This window comes from Salmo salar, chromosome 01 (assembly GCF_965601325.2).
Source record: "Salmo salar chromosome 01, fSalSal1, whole genome shotgun sequence".
Lineage (NCBI taxonomy): Eukaryota > Metazoa > Chordata > Actinopteri > Salmoniformes > Salmonidae > Salmo > Salmo salar.
This window is the reverse complement of record NC_138291.1, coordinates 39,107,081-39,127,378: the sequence shown is the minus strand read 5'-3', so window position 1 is coordinate 39,127,378 and position 20,298 is coordinate 39,107,081. Positions and strand designations below refer to the sequence as shown.

The 20,298-nt window shown below is 42.0% G+C and overlaps 1 protein-coding gene across 5 annotated transcripts in view; it reads right to left on the bottom strand.

Moving 5' to 3' along the window:
• Positions 1–20,298, bottom strand: part of npas3 (neuronal PAS domain protein 3) — a 335,830-nt gene that overhangs the window by 5,627 nt on the left and 309,905 nt on the right. For all 5 annotated transcript variants that reach the window (XM_045717645.2, XM_082974183.1, XM_014194380.3 and 2 more), the window contains 5 exons: positions 19,284–19,402; positions 7,949–8,142; positions 6,869–6,975; positions 1,210–1,357; positions 237–352 (listed from right to left, as the gene is read on the bottom strand). In XM_045717645.2, coding sequence (XP_045573601.1) covers positions 237–352; positions 1,210–1,357; positions 6,869–6,975; positions 7,949–8,142; positions 19,284–19,402 — 684 coding nt within the window. The remainder of the gene's footprint in view (positions 1–236; positions 353–1,209; positions 1,358–6,868; positions 6,976–7,948; positions 8,143–19,283; positions 19,403–20,298) is intronic.

The window sequence follows — 20,298 nt, the reverse complement described above, 5'->3', positions numbered from 1 at the left end:
CTACCTAAATAAACATCTATCTTAGGCCAGGTTATAGTGTCAAGCACTGTCAAGCAACTGTTGATGTACAGTATATATGCTATTTAGCAGACGCTTTTATACAAAGTGACTTACAGTCATGCCTGCATTCATTTTACTTATATGTAGGCGCCATGCTCTACCGACTGAGCCACACAAGAACAAAAAATGACTTTATTAATACAATTATATTGATTGATTGATCGATGGTACCGTACCAGAGTTCTCCTTGGACTCGGACTCGGAGTCGGAAGTCTCTGAAGACTCAGAGGCTTTCTCTGGAAGGTTGGGCAGCTGGGCGATGTCCATTGGAGTGTCCTTGTACTCTGGATTACTGCAGGAGATGGACAATACAGGAAGGAAGTCATTGTCTTTGCCAATAGAGAAGAATTTAAAACAGATTCCTGCCAGGGATTGCACAGCACACAGCGTTTGCCATTCTCCTAGCGTTCTGATTGATCCAGCTGTCCCTAAAGCATAGCCCCTCGCTCTCTGGCTCTCACAGCTGCTCTATGGGCCTGCAGAGGTGAGGAAGAATTAGGAAGGCAATTGAAAAGATAAATCTATTACAGTTGACAAAATAGTTTTTTTTCCCTGTGCTGGTAGCTAAATTCAATTAGAAAAATTACAAAAACAACATCTCAATCACTTTAGAGTGCTGACATAATTCTACAATGATCAATTCAGTGATGCCAATGGCAGAAATCATTTACAATGACAGTGCCTTACAGAAAACTAATACTGGCAGAAGTATGCCATTATCCTCATATGACAAATTGGCAGCTATAGAATAGATGTACTACAAATACGCTTAAACAATTGGGGGGAAAAATGCTAAATGTGATTAGTAGGAATTCACAAGAATGCATGGTTAAAATACTGAAATGATTAAAATAACTTTATAATTATGACCCATGTGCCCCATCTCATTGGTTGAAAAACTAGAAAAAAAATAATATTTAATGAAAACTGAATCAATTCTTGTGTTTGCTTCCTGGTGTAGCTGTGTGTGCTTCCCAAGTCGCACCCTATTCCCTATACAGTATAGTGCATTACATTTGACCAGAACCCTATGGGCCCTGGTCAAAAGTAGTGCACTACATAGGGAAAATGGTGCCATTTGGGAAGCAGACTGTTTCTGTGCGCTGGCTGGCATGTGTTGGGTAGTTCACAGATGGAGCCCTGCCTTACCTGAGTACGTAGTTGACCCAGATTATGTTCTTTTCATTGGCGTTCTTGGCATTGATGGCGATGGTGGCACTGGACTGGATCCAGATGTACCCACCGTTCTTCTGGATCCAGCGGTAGTACTTGGTCACACACTGTCCCTTGTTTATCACTGGGGGTGGAGAGAGGGGAGAGGAATAGAGGAGAGAGGCGAGATACGAGAGGGGCGAGAGGAGAGGACGGGAGAGAGAAGAGAGGGGAGAGGAGAGAGATGGAGAGGGGAGAGGAGAGATAAGAGAGAGACCATCAGGTGGTGTCCAACAGCTGTGAGAGGGGCTGTGCTGCTCTCTGTTCTACCTACCATCATTAATCAAGTTCTCTGACTGGCTAAAACAGGAATGGGGATGTGTACTTGGCTGCACAGGGCACACTATTAAATACCTCAGAGGACAGTGTGTGTGCTGATCTGGAAACAAACGATAAGGGAAAAAATGTGTGCATATGTAATATGGAATGAATGAGAGTCAATCGGGACCACTTATGAATAAATTAGTGCATCATGGTGAAATATATTTCCGTTGTAACAAATGTAAAGATATCACTACATATGTGTGTGATTTCAAACAATGTACAGCGTATAACTAGTTCGTTAGTTAGTGATTGCACTTGTATCTATGGGTCTTGATTTAGGGTCAGGGTTAGGCATAAGGTTAGTGGTGTAATTATCGGGTAGATGCTTAAAATTATATTGTAGGTGATAGAAAGAGTTTTGTAAAGAAATATTGTGCGTTTGTTTCCGACCCAGCACTCTGATTATGCATGGAGGCTGGCTGCAGTGAGCCTCGCCCACCACCAAGGGGCACTGTGACTCTGCAGCTACCAGCTACCAAACGACACTACGCTACACTGCTGGCTATGTCCTTGTCTGCCTGAGCATAAGTGAAGACGCTCTGGTGGTTGCAATAAATTTGGCTAAATTAACCGCTGATTGGTTATCTCAACCAATATGTATTTGCATTAATCATGGCTCTCTAAAACTGAAACAGTCAGAATGTGAGCGAGGTAGTAAATTCATATTCTTGGTTTAATTACGGCTACAAATAGCCTCTACCATAAAAATAGTTCCATGGGGGGGGGTGATTTATATAAAAAGAAGGCCGGTAATTAAAAACTATTAGGAACTAATAGCATTGTTTAAGAAACCATCCCAAGGGTTCAAAAAAATTTACTTTAGATCACTGACTGCTTTCTTTTCCTATACATATATAGAATCAGAGGACAAGATAGAGGGAATTGAAAGAAAAAACTTGTTTTGCTTTCCAACCAACTAAGGGTAGTACAGAGGAGATCTACTGTAGTGTATAACCTTGCTCTCACCTTCATTGTTTATTTTACGAGTTAACAATGATTTGATGTATAATGTGCTACATTTTAAAAGGGAGATGGATAAACAATATTTATATTAGTTTCAGTTGAATAATCATTCATGATTATCTGAATACCAAAATATTGATTCAAACTGCAACTACAATATTTGGGAAAGGTGGTTGAAATATTTTTTTAATAATTAAGTATTTGTTAACTTTATACCTTATCTACTGTGATCATATTGATTAATAATATTGGTAAAGGCACATTTCATATTTTCTATTCATTTATTGCCATATTTATTTAAGATAACAAAAAACATTTTCTAACCATAACCCTAATCAGGTAAATAACTTGACAAATCAAGTATACAAGACAAACTGTAAAGCCTACAGTCATATTCTGATCTTAGTGAGTATTGACCAGGACTTGCACCTCTACAGCCAGTGTACTGGACCTCTGAATCTCTCTGCCTTTGAACCCGAGACACACCAGATCTCTCTCATCTGCATTAGCATCAATATACTCCACCCCTGGCTTCCCTGGCACCACGTCTTTGCAGGTGAGGCTTATTTTTTAACCCCTTTCAGTTACAGTGCCATTAAATCAATCAGGGGTCTGCTTGCGACTATTGATTTAGTGTTAATGAAGGCCAGTGTTTTCCGGTGCCGGAGTCGTCCGCTAGCTTTTGGAGGCATTAAAAGGAATACGGGCCCTTTAATCTGTCTCTCTCTCCTGCAGCCCCAGGCATGCCTGTAGGATGGCTTCTGTGAGCCTCTTCTCTCCCTCTCCTCTCTTCTCTTCCTGTCCTTCAGTTTGTTTTAATCACTTGGATTCTTTCCATAATGGTGGCTACCTTTCAGATACCCTTTACCCAAAGTGGCCCGGCTTGCAACGAGGGGTGTCACCGTCATATAAAAGTAAGTAATTTACACCCGTGAAATTGCTTTATGGAAAAGTCCTTGCAGTCCATCAGGGTATTATCGTAAAGGCAACCCTTTTATGAATGAGAGAGGAGACGGGGGGAATGTTCTCTTCTCCGCCGGGTTTTAGATTTTTGTCTAGCTTCACAAGAAAATTCTGCCTGTAGTGGTAAGTGGTGTACGTCATGTTTTTCGAGGAACATTGCATTGTGTAAGCCGAAAGCTACTGTTTACCAACGCTTTGAAATCACAGCAACTTTTGCCTGTGTCTATTCAACATTTCAGCTGTATTTTTCACTATCTGTAGAGTCTGCTTTTAAGTATGCTAACAAGTGAGCTGAGTTGGTTTCATTAGAGTCGGTCTGAACTAGTCTTAGGAGACAGTTTCTGGTAGTATGCCTGGAGGCGGATGGCTTAAGTCCTCTGAGATTTAAGTTCTTTCAGCTACAGTATCCTCTCCAATCTCGCTCTCTCTACCTCATGAAAATCATCTCTTTTCCCCAAGTCTGATATAACAGAGACACTCAAAGCCATTTGTTCCTGCTGTATATGCGTCAGTTCATGTATCAGATAATCTGACTAATGCAGGTCTTGCCTTCACATCTATCTTTTTAGAATGAATAAAAATATAACCTTTTCAGTCATGCCACATGCTCAGAGAAGTGAAGTATGAACTATAGCAATGTACATACACACAGTATAGACTTACTATATATGGAATGGAGTCGATCTGATTGTTTCATAGTCCTAGGATACGCTATGAATAAAAAGTCAAGCGAATAAATGGCCATATTATAAAGCTTGGACAAAAGCCAATTCATTTAAACACCTTCTCAAGTCTGGCTCACTTATGACCTCGTGTCTAGAGAGTTGGCCAAGTGGAATAATATCTTACATTTCCTCCAGACCCAGTGACCTTGTCACCCTGTCTGATCTGCTCACAGTGTGCATTTGTCATCAGCTGATTGTTGCTATTCAGACCAACTTCCAAAGAATGGAATACCTATGACCACCCTCTTCATAATGCATTATCAGCACATTTATGATGCCTTATGAGCTATGCCCAATGCACTAGGATGCACGACTTAGGTGCTAATAGCTGCTCATGAACATCTGCAACTACATTTTTGTTCAGTTAGTTATCCTCATACAGGCCAAGTTATCATTAGATATGGGGTGATAATGTCACTGACGATGATAATGATGGGAATATGTCACTGATGATGATAATGATGGAAATATGTCATGATGAAAGCATCAACAGAAAATAGGAATTTAGCAAAGTCGTTATTTTGTCAGGGGAAATTGAGAGACCTTCGTTTTCCGAATCCCAATTGCTCAAATAATTCCCATGGCTTTCTTCTCTAACAGTAGATATTGTATAATATACCTTGATGAAATCAATATCGAATCCACTAACAGCCATACTAAGGGGGCAAACATGGGAAATTAGTGCACGCTTAAGAGCGATGCTGCAATTCATCTGACTTGTTAATTCAACGTGTCAATATTTTAATTGTATCCGTCACTAACTCAAAAATAAACATTTCAATAAATATACTGAACGAAAATATAAACGCAACATGCAACAGTTTCAAAGATTTTAATGAGTTACAGTTCATATAAGGAAATCAGACAATTCAAATACATTTATTGGGCCCTAATCTCTGGATTTCACATGACCTATCAGGGGTGCAGTCATGGGTGGGCCTTGGCAAGCATAGGCCCACCCACTTGGCATCCAGGCCCACTCACTTGGCATCCAGGCCCACCCACTGGGGAGCCAGGCCCAGCAAATCAGAATGAGTTTTTCCCCACTAAAGGGCTTTATTACAGACAGAAATCCCCCCTTATTTCAGCTCATGAAACATGGGACCAACACTTTATATGTTGTGTTTGTTCAGTGCAAATAAATGAAATAAATATTTAGCAGCATTGCACACTCAACCAATTCCAAGCCAATGCACTGACTGTAAGTTGATTAAAGCCTGGGTGGAGTTTATCAGATGTAATAGATAGGAGACAGCCAGGGGTAGCTGGAGATATGCAATGGTGGAGCCACTGTTTGCTGCTACTGCCTAGCCTGCTGCCTCAATCTGCCTGCCTAAGCCTGTCTTATCAATGCAATCCATGGGCAACACTCCCTCTCGAACTCTCCCTCTGCTGGGTTTCAAATCAGCCGCTAATGGACCCAATCTGGTGCCTTTTTAAGGCGAAGGGACAGTTCCATGCAGCAGTAATTGTGCTCTAATTCAGTTGAACTCCCAATATCTAATCAGACGGCTACAAATTCCCTGGCCGAGGAGGCAACCCCAAGGACACTCGTCCTACCTGCCCGGCAAACACCTAATAAAGCAAGGGAATTTACACCCTTTACACCCTACAATCCAGCATACAGCACGAAGGGAAAACCCAGGACGCAGCTGAGCTCACGGGACTCCAAAAATGGCAGCCTGCCTAGTACTGAATCCACGTCGCAAAGCCCAATGAAATGGTGCACTGCTCACGCAACGCCTCCTCAGTTTTTACCAGCCACAGTATAGGTTTCATTGGCGAAACAAACATAGCAAATCACGGCACGTTTTGGGAAAAAAAGGTCAAGTAAGCAGAGCGTACCTCGTGCCATGGGCTATAAAAACTGCTCAGTTGGGGTAAAGATGCAAAGACATCTTACAAAGATGACCGCTACTCTTAAAGTAAACTTAGTTCAAAGTTGAACATAAACAAACAAAGAAGACATGTAGCCATTTCATTTGAATGGAATGTTGGGAGTGAACTTGATATCACTTTCACTGGGGTCTTGGTTTCCCTTCTCCCTCCCTGGGGTTTGGGGATCAGTGGACTACCTACTGACCTACAGTATGGGGAGGATTTATTTCAATGGCACATAGTTCTAGAATCCTGATGTTGCCACCCCCAGAGACTTCCCCTGTCCAAAGTAAGTCACTGAGGCAGATCACAATGGATCATCTAGCTGTTGTCTCTCTACAGGCCTATTACACTGATTCCGGCTTTTGCTCAGCGGACTAACCCAGTCTTGTGGCAGGTAGGAGACCTGAGTTAAAACCCCAGATGGTCACAGAGGCAGATCATCTAGATGTTGTCTCTCTTCAGGCCTATTACACAGATTCTGTACACTGACAAGATCAGAACAACTTTGTTCTGAACAACAACAGCTCTACAGTGAAGCAGACGTGGACCAATGCTTTTGGTGTTGGGTGGAGAGATGACGCTGGAGATTATTGTGACGGTAGTCCTGATCTGCCCTGAGTGGACCACTGCCCATAACAAAAAGCATCCTAAATCAGGAACTTTACTATGCAATAAAGTGTTCATAATAAGTTGTGTTCAATACTGAAATGTTGTGGTAACGTTTAAAGTATAATACTCACAGTCTAAATGGCTGTGCCGGATGCCCTCCACGTCCTCCGCATGAATGAACTGGTAACACCTCTTCCCTACGATGTCCAATGGCGTCAGGTCCATGTAGTCACTAATTCTAGAACAGGGATTTGAACAGGATTCAGCATGTAAGGCAAGAGAAGACGCACCAACGGAAACGGAGAGAAAGATTCGAATGGGGTGTCATTACAGTGTAACCAGATAGGCAATTTTTCTTGTCACCCTGATATGTCAAACTAATGACTCTGAGGCAGATAAGCCCACGTATAACTCAGAACATTCAGGGACAAAAGGCTATTATGGAACCTAGGATGTCTTCCCATTCCACATGATAAAATGCCTATCACTTAGTATTGAATATCATCTATCCATTCTTTTTTTTGTTCACCCAAAAGCAATCTGTCTACTATCTGTCTTAAATATTGTGCGGTTATTTTCTGATATTTCTAGTCTCCCACAAACCCTATGAAACAGATGAAAGAAGTCCTGATCAGTTTCCCATTTTATTTTCCCGAAAGGCTGAGGCTATCTCACTGTAAAACTGACTGTCCAGATGTGATTTCCCCATAAATAACTGACTGTCTGGTCGACAGCAGTAAAATACATCTCAGTGATCTCAATCCCATAGAGATGAGGACGGGCAGCAAAGAAATACAATGCACAAGATGAGGTGTACAATACATCGGCCTATTACTACGCAATTACAAACAAATCATACCAATAATACGCAACAACACTGTAGGGATTAGAGTGTAACTACCTACACAGGTATAAGAGAAACATAATGTCAAGTTTTACCCATAATCCATTGTGGATATACTGGTAGTAAGAACCCATTTGATGTAGTTGTAACAACATTGACAACATTGACATGGGTGATCAAAGTGTTAACAATAGAGGTGAGTCGTTCTGTGATACGTATTTTATCATCATGTGTATTTTACTATAATGTGTATTTCATTATCCAAACTATTAATCCCTCATTGAAATGCATTCTTCTCTTGGTGAATACCCATGTATTTCAGTTATGTATTTGACAGCCATGTGGGTAAGGTAAAGTCAAGTCTTACCTATTCTCGCAGTAGACAATGTTGAGGTCCATGTTGACCCTGGTGACAAACATTTGGCAGTCTATGCGCACCTCGTTGATGGTGGGAGGGGGGAGGGCGTGGGCTACCACCACCATGCCCATGATCTGAATGGGTACAGACCGACTGTGGGTCAATGCCATCCGGATTCTCAGCCTGCCTGTAACATGGATCACCTATATGAGGAGGGAGAGAAGGGGGAGGGAGAGAGAGAGAGAGAGAGAGAGAGAGAGAGAAAGAGACTGAGTGTTTCAGTCCAAAAGCAGTGATGGAGAATTCTAAACAAAAATATAGACAGAGAATGGAGGTAGGACACAAATGTTTTCTCCTGAAATGATATTCTACACAAGAGAAGAGAGAGAGAGTTGAAGGTCCTAATTATTGCTAGCTTTAAAGTTTCAGCTAAGCTTTAAAGTCTTTGTAGCTCCATTTTGCCCTAGAGGAGGAATTGAATAGATATGCACACTACACTTTCAGATCCATCCATTTTAATCACTGCCAGTACACCCAGGGGGAATTGTTTTGTAGTCTTTAAACTACTGACACTGGCCTCTCAGTGGCACACCTCTGAGATTGGTGAGACGCGATTATCATCATTCACACAGACAGTTCCTGCTCCCTAAACTCATTCAAAGCCTCAGACCATAGGGGACCTCGGTGCCTCTCCTGCTTCACCAGGGACAGGCAACCCTCAACAATGGGAACGAGACATTGAATGCCAATTGGATAGAGAGACAGAGAGACACACAAACACACACAAAAAGAACAGCCCTATTTTAGACATGGTGTTGTTTTTGGAGCTTGGGAAGCTAACAGAACATTGACATGTTACAATGGCCCCGTCAGAGTGCTGGCCCAGGAGGAAAATGGTTTTGATGGTGTATGATATCTCCTTTTCAAAGGGAAACGATCAGTGATTGTGACATGCTAGAAACCACCATCAGTTTCCACAGTTAAATGATACTGACTCCTTTTCCCTGGAGTTTCTCCAGACAAAGAAGAACGGTGAATTGTCGTTTCAAACCCATTTTGAATGCAACTAAACTCTGTATAGGACATCCAATGGCATAGTTGAACATTTTTAAACAGTGTGAGAATCAAAAGAGTAGAAAGTGGGTACGAGCCAAGACCTGCTAAAACACATAAAACAGAATGCTGGGAGAGGCATTTTGGGGCTGAAGATTACAGCCTGTCTAGGGCTTGAAGTCACGCTGCTCTCAAATAGAGTTCTGTTTTTTTTTTTAAGTTGAAGAGTGCAGTGAGACCTTGTTCAAGATCACCAGGGGAATGACTGTGCAGAACAGTTAAAGGTACTCTCAATCGGCTACCCATGTATATTATATTCTGTTCAATATGCCCCCCATGATTTGCAGTTACAGTCATTTCTGTAACATGTTAATCAGCTACTGTGCAGAAAATACAGTACATTCGGAAAGTATTCAGACCCCTTGACTTTCTCCACATTCTGTTACAGCCTTATTTTAAAATTGATTAAATTATTTGTTTTTCTCATCAATCTACACACAATACCCCATAGTGACAAAGCAAAAACAGGTTTTTAGAAATTATTGCAAATTGATCAAATAAAAAAAACTGGAAAAAGCATTTACAGCCTCGAGTCTTCTTGGGTATGATGCTACAAGCTTCATGAGGCTGCCACCACCATGCTTCACCATAGGGATGGTGCGAGGTTTCCTCCAGATGTTACGCTTGGCATTCAGGCCAAAAAGTTCAATCTTGGTTTCATCAGACCAGAAAATCTGGTTTCCCATGATCTGAGAGTCTTTAGGTGCCTTTTGGCAAATCTCCAAGCGGGTTGTCATGCTCCTTTTACTGAGGAGTTGCTTCCGTCTGGCCACTCTACAGTAAAGGCCTGATTGGTGGAGTGCTGCAGAGATGGTTGTCTTTTTGGAAGGTTCTCCCATCTCCACAGAGGAACTCTGGAGCTGTCAGAGTGACCATTGGATTCTTTGTTACCCCCTTGACCCAGGCATTTCTCCCCCGATTGCTCAGTTTGGCCAGGCGGCCAACTCTAGGAAGAGTCTGGGTGGTTCCAAACTTCTTCCATTTAAGAATGATGGAGGCCACTGTGTTCTTGGGTACCTTCAATGCTCCAGAAATGTGTTGGTACCCTTTCCTAGATCTGTGCCTCGACACAATCCTGTCTCGGAGCGCTATGGACAATCCCTTCGACCTCATGGCTTGGTTTTTTCTCTGACATGCACTGTAAACTGTGGGACCTTATATAGACAGGTGTGTACATTTCCAAAGCATGGCCAATCAATTGAATTTACCACAGGTGGACTCCAATCAAGCTGTAGAAACATCTCAAGGATGATCAATGGAAACAGGATGCACCTGAACTCAATTTTGAGTTTAATAGCAAAGGGTCTGAATATGTATATTAATAAGGTATTTCTGTTTTTTATTTTTAATACATTTGCAAAAATGTAAAAAAAAAAAAACTGTTTTCGCTTTGTCATTATGGGGTATTGTGTGTAGATTGATGAGAAAAACAAATTATTTAATACATTTTAGAATAAGGCTGTAACGTAACAAAACGTGGAAAAAGTCAAGGGATCTGAATACTTTCCAAATGCACTGTACACTACATGACCAAGGCACTGATGTTGGGCGATTAGGCCTGGCTCGCAGTCAGAGTTCCAATTCATCCCAAAGTTGTTCGATGGGGTTGAGGTCAGGGCTTTCTGCAGGGCAGTCAAGTTCTTCCACAACAATCTCGACAAACCATTTCTGTATGGACCTCGCTTTGTGCTCAGGGGCATTTGGGGGCACAGAGTGGTGCAGCAGTCTAAGGTACTATGGAACTCCCAATCACAGGAGTTCCATAGGGCAGCGCACAATTGGCCCAGCATCATCCGGGTTAGGGGAGGGTTTGGCCGGGGTCAGCCGTCATTGTAAATAAGAATTTGTTCTTAACTGACTTGCCTAGTTAAATAAAGATAAAAAAATACAAATAAAATACAATTGTCATGCTGAAACAGGAAAGGGCCTTCCCCAAAATGTTGCCACAAAGTTGGAAGCACAGAATCGTCTAGAATGTCATTGTTTGCTGTAGCGTTAAGATTTCCCTTCACTGGAACTAAGGGGCCAAGCCAGCACCATGAAAAACAACCCCAGGCCTCCCAAGTGGTGCAGTGGTCTAAGGCACTGCATCGCAGTGCTAGCTGTGTCACTAGAGATTCTGGGTTCGAGTCCAGGCTCTGTCGCAGCTGGCCGTGACCGGGAGACCCATGGTGCGGCGCACAATTGTTCCAGCATTATCTGGGTTAGGGGAGGGTTTGGCTAGCAGGGATATCCTTGTCTAACTCCTGTGGCGGGCTGGGTGCAGTGCACGCAGACACGGTCTCCAGGTGTACGGTGTTTCCTCTGACACATTGGTGCGGCTGGCTTCTGGGTTAAGTTGGCATTGTGTCAAGAAGCAGTGTGGCTTGGTTGGGTTGTGTTTCGGAGGACGCACGGCCTCGACCTTCGCCTCTCTTGAGTCTGTATGGGAGTTGCAGCGATGAGACAAAACTGTAACTACCAATTGGATACCACAAAATTGGGGAGAAAAAGGGGTAAACAAATATATATATATATATATATATATATATATATAAAACATAAAAACAACCCCAGACCATTATTCCTCCTCCACCAAACTTTACAGTTGGCATTGGGGCAGGTAGCGTTCGCCTGGCATCCGCCAAACCCTGATTTTTCTGTCGGACTGCCAAATGGGGAAATGTGATTCATTACTCCAGAGAAAGCATTGCCACTGTTCCAGAGTCCAATGGTGGCTACCTTTATAGCACTCCTGTCAACGCTTGGCATTGCGCATGGAGATCTTAGGCTTGTGTGTGTGCTGCTCGGCCATGGAAACCCATTTCATGAAGCTCCCAACAGTTCTTGTGCTGAAGTTGCTTCCAGAGGCAGTTTGGAACTCGGTAGTGAGTGTTGCAACCGAGGACACACGATTCAGCATACTTTTGTCCACATACTTTTGTATATATAGTGTATGCATTAGATATATTTGATGTGTTAGATACTGTATATTCTATATGAGTTAAATATGTGATCGATATATACAGTGCTTTCAGAAAGTATTCACACCACTTTACTTTTCCACATCTTTGTTGTGTTACAGCCTGAATATAAAATGGATTAAATTCAGATTTTGTGTCACGGATCTACACACAATACCCCATATTGGCAAAGTGAAATTTTGTTTGTAGAAAAAAATTATATTAATAATAAATGTCAAACTGAAATGTCTTGAGTTAAGTATTCAACCCCATTGAATACTTAACTCAAGCCTAACTAAGTTCAGGAGTAAACAAATCGAATAAGAAGTTGCATGGACTCATTCCATGTTCAATAATAGTGGTTAACATGATTTTTTGAATGACTTACACATCTCTGTACCCCACACATGAATTTCAAGCACAGATTCAACCACAAAGACCAGGGAGGTTTTTCAATGCCTCACAAAGAAGGTTGGTAGATGTGTAAAAATTACAAAAGCAGATGCTGAAAATCCCTTTGAAATGGTGTTAATTAGTTATTAATTAGGCTTTGGATGGTGTATCAATACACCCAGCCACTACAAAGATACAGACTCTTTCCTAACAGTTGCCAGAGAGGAAGGAAACCACTCAGGGATTTCACCATGAGACCAATGGTGATTTAAAAAAAGTTACAGAGTTTAATAGTAGTGATATCAAAAACTGAGGATGGATCAAGAACATTGTGATTACTCCACAATACAGGACAGAGAGAAAAGGAGGCCTGTACAGAATACAAATATTCCACAATATGCATCCTGTTTGCGACAAAAACTTCAAAAAATGTGGCAAAGAAATGAACTTTTAGTCCTGAATACAAAGCGTTATGTTTGGGGCAAATCCAAAACAACACATCACTGAGTACCACTCTTCATATTTTTGGAATATACGGAATACAACTATAACCACAGGCAAAATCCCAGAGGAAAACCTGGTTCAGTCTGCTTTCCACCAGATATTGGGAGATTTATTCACCTTTCAGCAGGACAATAACCTAAAGAACAATACCAAATATACACTGGAGTTGCTTACCAAAACGACATTGAATGTCCCTGAGTTTTGACTTAAATTGGCTTGAAGATCTATGGCAAGACTTGAAAAATGGCTGTCTAGCAATGATCAAAAATCAACTTGGCAATTTAAAAAAGCATAATGGGAAATATTGTACAATCCAAGTGTGCAAAGCTCTTAGAGACTTACCCCAAAATAACCAAAGCTGTAATCGCTGCCAAAGGTGCTTTTACAAGGTATTGACTCAGGGCTGGGAATACGTACGTAAATTAAATTTCTGTATTTAATTTTAAATACATTTTCTAAAATTTCTAAAAACATGTTTTCACTTTGTCATTATGGGGTGTTGTGTGTAGATTGGTGAGAAAAAAAAAGATTTAATACATTTTGAATTCTGGCTGTAACACAACAAAATCTGGAATAAGTTGTTCTTGGAAGTTTACATACACCTTAGCCAAATACATTTCAACTCAGATTTTCACAATTCCTGACATATAATCCTAGTAAAAATTCCCTGTCTTAGGTCAGTTAGGATCGCCACTTTATTTTAAGAATGTGAAATGTCAGAATAATAGTAAGGAGAATGATTTATTTCCGCTTTCATTTCTTTCATCACATTCCCAGTGGGTCAGAAGTTTACATACACTCAATTAGTATTTGGTAGCTGTCACGCCCTGGCCATAGAGAGGGTTTTATTCTCTATTTTGGTTAGGCCAGGGTGTGACTAGGGTGGGCATTCTATGTCCTTTTTTCTATGTTTTGTATTTCTTTGTTTTGGCCGGGTATGGTTCTCAATCAGGGACAGCTGTATATCGTTGTCTCTGATTGGGAGCCATACGTAGGCAGCCTGTTTTCCTTTGGGTTTTGTGGGTGGTTAATTTCTGTTTAGAGTTGATGTTCCTGACAGAACTGTTTGGCTGTCGTTCGTTTTCTTGTTTTGTTTAAAGTGTTCTATTGAAATTAAATGATGAGCACTCTCCATGCTGCGCCTTGGTCTACTCCTTTCGACGGCCGTTACAGTAGCATTGCCTTTAAATTGTTTAACTTGGGTCAAACGATTCGGGTAGCCTTCCACAAGCTTCCCACAATAAGTTGGGTGAATTTTGGCCCATTCCTCCTGACAGAGCTTGTGTAACTGAGTCAGGTTTGTAGGCCTCCTTGCTCACACACGCTTTTTCAGTTCTGCCCACACATTTTCTATAGGATTGAGGTCAGAGCTTTGTGATGGCCACTCCAATACCTTGACTTTGTTGTCCTTAAGCCATTTTTCCACAACTTTAGAAGTATGCTTGGGGTCAATGTCCATTTGGAAGACCCATTTGCAACCAAGCTTTAACTTCCTGACTGATGTCTTGAGATGTTGTATCAATATATCCACATAATTTTCCATCTTTATGATGCCATCTATTTTGTGAAGTGCACCAGCCCTCCTGCAGCAAAGCACCCCCACAACATGATGCTGCCACCCTCGTGCTTCACGGTTGGGATGGTGTTCTTTGGTTTGCAAGCCTCCCCTTTTTCCTCCAAACATAACAATGGTCATTATGGCCAAACAGTTCTATTTTTTTTTCATCAGACCAGAGGACATTTCTCCAAAAAGTACGATCTTTGTTCCCATGTGCAGTGTCCCCAAGCCGTAGTCTGGCTTTTTTATGGCGGTTTTGGAGCAGTGGCTTCTTCCTTGCTGAGCGGCCTTTCAGGTTATGTCGATATAGGACTCGTTTTACTGTGGATATAGATACTTTTGTACCTCTTTCCTCCAGCATCTTCACAAGGTCCTTTGCTGTTCTGGGACTGATTTTCACTTTTCGCACCAAAGTAAGTTCATCTCTAGGAGACAGAACGTGTCTCCTTCCTGAGCGGTATGACAGTTGTGTGGTCCCATGGTGTTTATACTTGCGTACTATTGTTTGCACAGATGAATGTGGTACCTTCAGGCGTTTGGAAATTGCTCCCAAGGATGAATTTTCCAAGCTGTTTAAAGGCACAGTCAACTTAGTGTATGTAAACTTATGACCCACTGGAATTCTGATACAGTGAATTATAAGTGAAATAATTTGTCTGTAAACAATTGTTGGAAAAATTACTTGTGGCATGCACAAAGTAGATGTCCTAACCGACTTGCCAAAACTATAGTTTGTTAACAAAACATTTGTGGAGTGGTTGAAAAACAAATTTTAATGACTCCAACCTAAGTGTATGTAAACGTCCGACTTCAACTGTACGTATCCTGTCAATCAATGTCTGGTTGATCCATTCAGAATCCCTCTGCATATGAGAGTTCCTTACAGTCCGTTGGGCAGCAAAGTGTTGAACAGATCTAGGGCGGCAGGTAGCCTAGTGGTTCGAATCCCTCAGCTGACTAGGTGAAAAATGTGACATCTTTCAAATAGTTTAAGCGTTTGCTTTAGCCTGCCTGAAACCTGGGTAGGCAGGGTTTTGCTCTTTTCCAACTTCTCAATTAGTTCCAGTGTGCCAGGCAAGCTCAATCAAGCCCAGCTTTAGTATTTGAAATGATTTGAAATAGTACTTGAACCCAGGTCTGGAACAGTCTGCCGATCAGGCTCACACATCAGCCAGACAGTATGCTGTCTATCTTGATCAGACCTCAGAGTGACGGCCAGGCAGGTGCTGACACACATTTGACAACGCTGTTGCTTGGCAGGTTTCAATAGGACATCACAGCAGCACAATGAAACCAGGGCAGAGGAAGACATCTAATGACTGTACTGGCTGGGTGGAACAAGCCCATGATGCTTTGCTCCAGAGGACACCATCCCATGCAAAAATAAAATACACACCGCTCTGCTTCACTCAATTGAATACAAAGGAGCTCTGTTAAATAAATAAACATTCAAATGTATTAAAAACATACAAAATGGAAATTATATTTTCAGAAGCCCAAAGCTTGGGGCATTAAAAGTTAGTTTGAAAAAGACAACTTTTCAAGTAATTGCCACAAAGCAAACGGCGGCTAGCCAGATTGCTGCAGGAGTGCTCTTGGCAAGAACATCATAAGCTCTGGCGAAACATTAAATATGCTCAAGCAGCTAAATGCAAACTGACACGGCAAGGGTTCACAACAGCGGCAGTGAGAGGCAGATGAATAGCATATCTCAATTTAATACAAGCCAACATAACAAAGGGATCAATTTTTATAATTCATGGTTCAGCACACAATGCACTCTCTCCCCCGCCAGTGAATATAGAAGAGGTATACATAAGAAATAAGATTCATCTGTTCCCAGGGATTCTCTGGAGTGCTTTTGAAATGTGATACAGCACAAATAATGATGGAGAACCTTTACATGAGCGCATTAAATGAGATGGGCTGAGATCTGTTTAAAAAAGATGGGTTTAAAGCTAGAGCAGAATTCACTTTGATTTGACCTCCAGAGTGAAGTGGGGATATAAGCGGCCATGATGCGTGCCGCCGACGCTGCCGTGCATCACCTCGCTTCGCCGACCGGGCTCTCAGGTGGAGGAGCAGATCACCTAATGCCTGGTGGATGCTGTATGCAAAATTCATACCTACCAACCACCCGCCTGTAACAACACAAGTGTTGACTTAATTTAAAGTAAACGCAATAAGAGGTGTCCTTGTCTGGCCTGTAATGTATGCATGTGTGTGTATGTGAATATTTATGCCTGGGCACCATGGCGTCCATACTTCATGGTTATTTGCATATGTCTGGGTGGACATGGCAAACAACATGGGAGATGTAGAACTATGGAAAGAGACTTTTGGATTCCCTCTCTCTCTCTCTCTCTCTCTCTCTCTCTCTCTCTCTCTCTCTCTCTCTCTCTCTCTCTCTCTTTATTTGTGTACACAGGGACTCATTATGAATGGGCTGTAGGAACAGAAAAAGGGCACCCAACACTTTCCCACCTCCACCACTTCCTGTCCTTTTCTCCTTTTTCTCTCTCCTCTCTCTCTCTCTCTCTCTCTCTCTCTCTCAGGAAGAGCGTTAGTTCACTACCATAGCCAGCCATTATCGTCCAAGACTAACGAAACCCAATTTTTGGTGTCAAGTCAGACGGTCAAGTTCTTTCTACCTTCTCATTCTTAGTCCGGCAAACTTCCTACTGCAAATACAATATACAATAAAGGCATTGGAGAGATATATCCAATCCCGCTCCACTGCTGTTGGGTTTACCCTTGAGAACACAAAGTGCACTAGGGTGGGATAATGCCAGAATGAGGCCAGACACAGACAAAGAGACAGAGATGATATGGAGATCCTTGGAGAGACATAGGGGCATCAGGATGAGGCTGGGCTCGTCCCTGTGTGTCCTTACAGCCCATAGCATCAGCCTTAATCCTATATCTCTGTTCCAAACCCCAGAAGCCACACGTCTTATCAACTTAATGTTGAGCCTGCTTGACTTTTTCTCTATAAAATAATGTTAACACCGACAGCGACAATTTTTCTGACATGCTATGAGTATGATGATGGGCCGTAGAATTACATATAGAACACCATACACTGAGTATACAAAACATTAAGAACCTGGGCCAGCATCCCAGTGGAACACTTTTGACACCTTGTATGGGGGTGGGGGTTGTTGTTCCTAATGTTTTGTATACTCAGTGTATACAGTGCTTTCGGAAAGTATTCAGATCCCTTGACTTTTTGCACATTTGTACACTTTACAGCCTTATTCTAAAATTGATTCAATAAAAAAATCTATCTACACACATTACCCCATAACGACGAAGTGAAAACATTTTTTTTTTTTTACATGTTAACAAATATATTAAAAAATGAAAAACAGAAGTACCTTATTTACATAAGTATTCAGACCCTTTGCTAGGAGACTCGAAATTGAGCTCAGGTGCATCATGTTTCCATTGATCATACTTGATGTTTCTACAACTTGATTGGAGTCCACTTGTAGTAAATTCAATTGATTGGACCTGATTTGGAAAGGCACACACCTGTCTATTTAAGGTCCCACAGTTGACAGTGCATGTCTGAGTAAAAACCAAGCCATGAAATCGAATGAATTGTACGTAGAGCTCCGAGACAGGATTGTGTTGAGGCACAGATCTGGAGAAGGGTACCAACACATTTCTGCAGCATGGAAGGTCCCCAAGAACACAGTGTCCTCTATCATTCTTAAATGGAAGACGTTTGGAACCCCAAAGACTCTTCCTAGAGCTGTCCTCCCGGCCAAATTGAACAATTGGGGGAGAAGGGCCTTGGTCAGGGAGGTTACCAAGAACCCGATGGTCACTCTGACAGAGCTCCAGAGTTCATTTGTGGAGATGGGAGAACCTTCCAGAAGGACAACCATCTCTGCAGCACTCCACCAATCAGGCCTTTATGGTAGAGTGGCCAGACAGAAGCCACTCCTCAGTAAAAGACAGATGACAGCTCACTTGGATATTTGCCAAAAGGCACCCAAAGGACACTCAGACCATGACAAACTAGATTCTCTGGTCTGATGAAACCAAGATTGAACTCTTTGGCCTAAATGCCAAGCGTCACGTCTGGAGGAAACCTGGCATCATCCCTACGGTGAAGCATGGTGGTGGCAGCATGGGGGGGGGGGTGTTCCTAATGTTTGGTATACTCAGTGTAAAATGTTAAAATCCTTGATGAAAATCTGCTCCAGAGCGCTCAGGACCTCAGACTGGGGCCAAGGTTCACCTTCCAACAGGACAATGACCCTAAGCACACAGCCAAGACAACACAGGAGTGTCTTCGATACAAGTCTCTGTATGTCCTTGCGTGGCCCAGCTAGAGCCCGGACTTGAACCCGATCAAACATCTCCGGAGATACCTGAAAATAGCTGTGCTGCAACGCTCCACATCCAACCTCACAAAGCTTGAGAGGATCTGCAGAGAAGATTCAGAGAAACTCCACAAATACAGGTGTGCCAAGCTTGTAGCATCATACCCAAGAAGACTAAAGGCGGTAATCACTGCCAAAGGTGCTTCAACAAAGTACTGAGTAAAGGGTCTGAATACTTATGTAAATTTGATATTTTTATTAAATTTGCAAAAATGTCTAAAAACCTGTTTATGCTTTTTCATTATGAGGTATTGTGTGCAGCTTGACGAGGGGAAAAAACGATTTTAATCCATTTTAGAATAAGGTTGTAACGTAACAAAATGTGGAAAAAGTCAAGGGGTCTGAATACTTTCCGAATGCACTGTATGTAGCAGCATTCTGCTGAGGGAATGTGGATTATAGGATCTCTGTGGCTTGGCCACGGTGCCTCTGGGTCTTACCTTATAGCCTGAAGACTTGATGTGGACACCTCTCTTGGTCAGTGTGGACTTCATACGGATGAAGAAGGAGCGCTCTAGAGTGTTGTCTGGGGAAAGCAGGCTGGGGCTGGTGGACTCAACTGTGGAGGCAAACACACACACACACACACACAGTTACTTTACATTACCTGGCCAATACATCTGTGTGTTTTGTTGTAGTGTTTTGTAGTAAGCCTAAGAGAGGTGGCGCGATATTAAGTAAGATGGGCAGGCGTAGTAACTTCTCATTGAGTTTCTATCATCTCCCAGGTAATCTTCTAATTGAAAAAAAAACTCTATAAAAACAACACAATACAAGTTGCCAATATAAGTTGGACAATGTTTTAATCATGTTCTGTAATAGCGTACAACCTCTGCTTCGTCTAACACTCTAATTGTTAAAAAGTCAAGTGCATGTTTCTCTTCATTGAGCTCAAGTGTAGTATGTATTCTCCATGAAGTACAATATTGCAATTTCATGTAATGGAATACTTATTAGAGTTGATTCACATTTTTTTTTATACGCACAAACAAACAAGCGTGACATTGTCAATGAATTAGAGCTCATCTAACTCTAAACAAAGAGATTCATCCTTGATTCAACAAAGTTCAAGATCTCAAGTCAATTCTAAACATCCGTTTGTCATCTTCATCTCAACGCATTTAAAAACGACCACAACTGAGGTCAGTCTGAGTCTCGGCAACAGAACACAACAAGGATACCTATTAGTCAAAGGTGAAACGGTCCATTTGTCACTGTGTTCCTGCACTCCTGATCAAGGCTTAATAATCAAATGCATATTCATAACATTCAATCCATCTGGGGAGATAATATAGGTGCAGACAGGCCCGCCCCTCCTTGTCTCGCTGTCTGTGTGTGTGTGTGTGTGTGTGTGTGTGTGTGTGTGTGTGTGTGTGTGTGTGTGTGTGTGTGTGTGTGTGTGTGTGTGTGTGTGTGTGTGTGTGTGTGTGTGTGTGTGTGTGTGTGTGTGTGTGA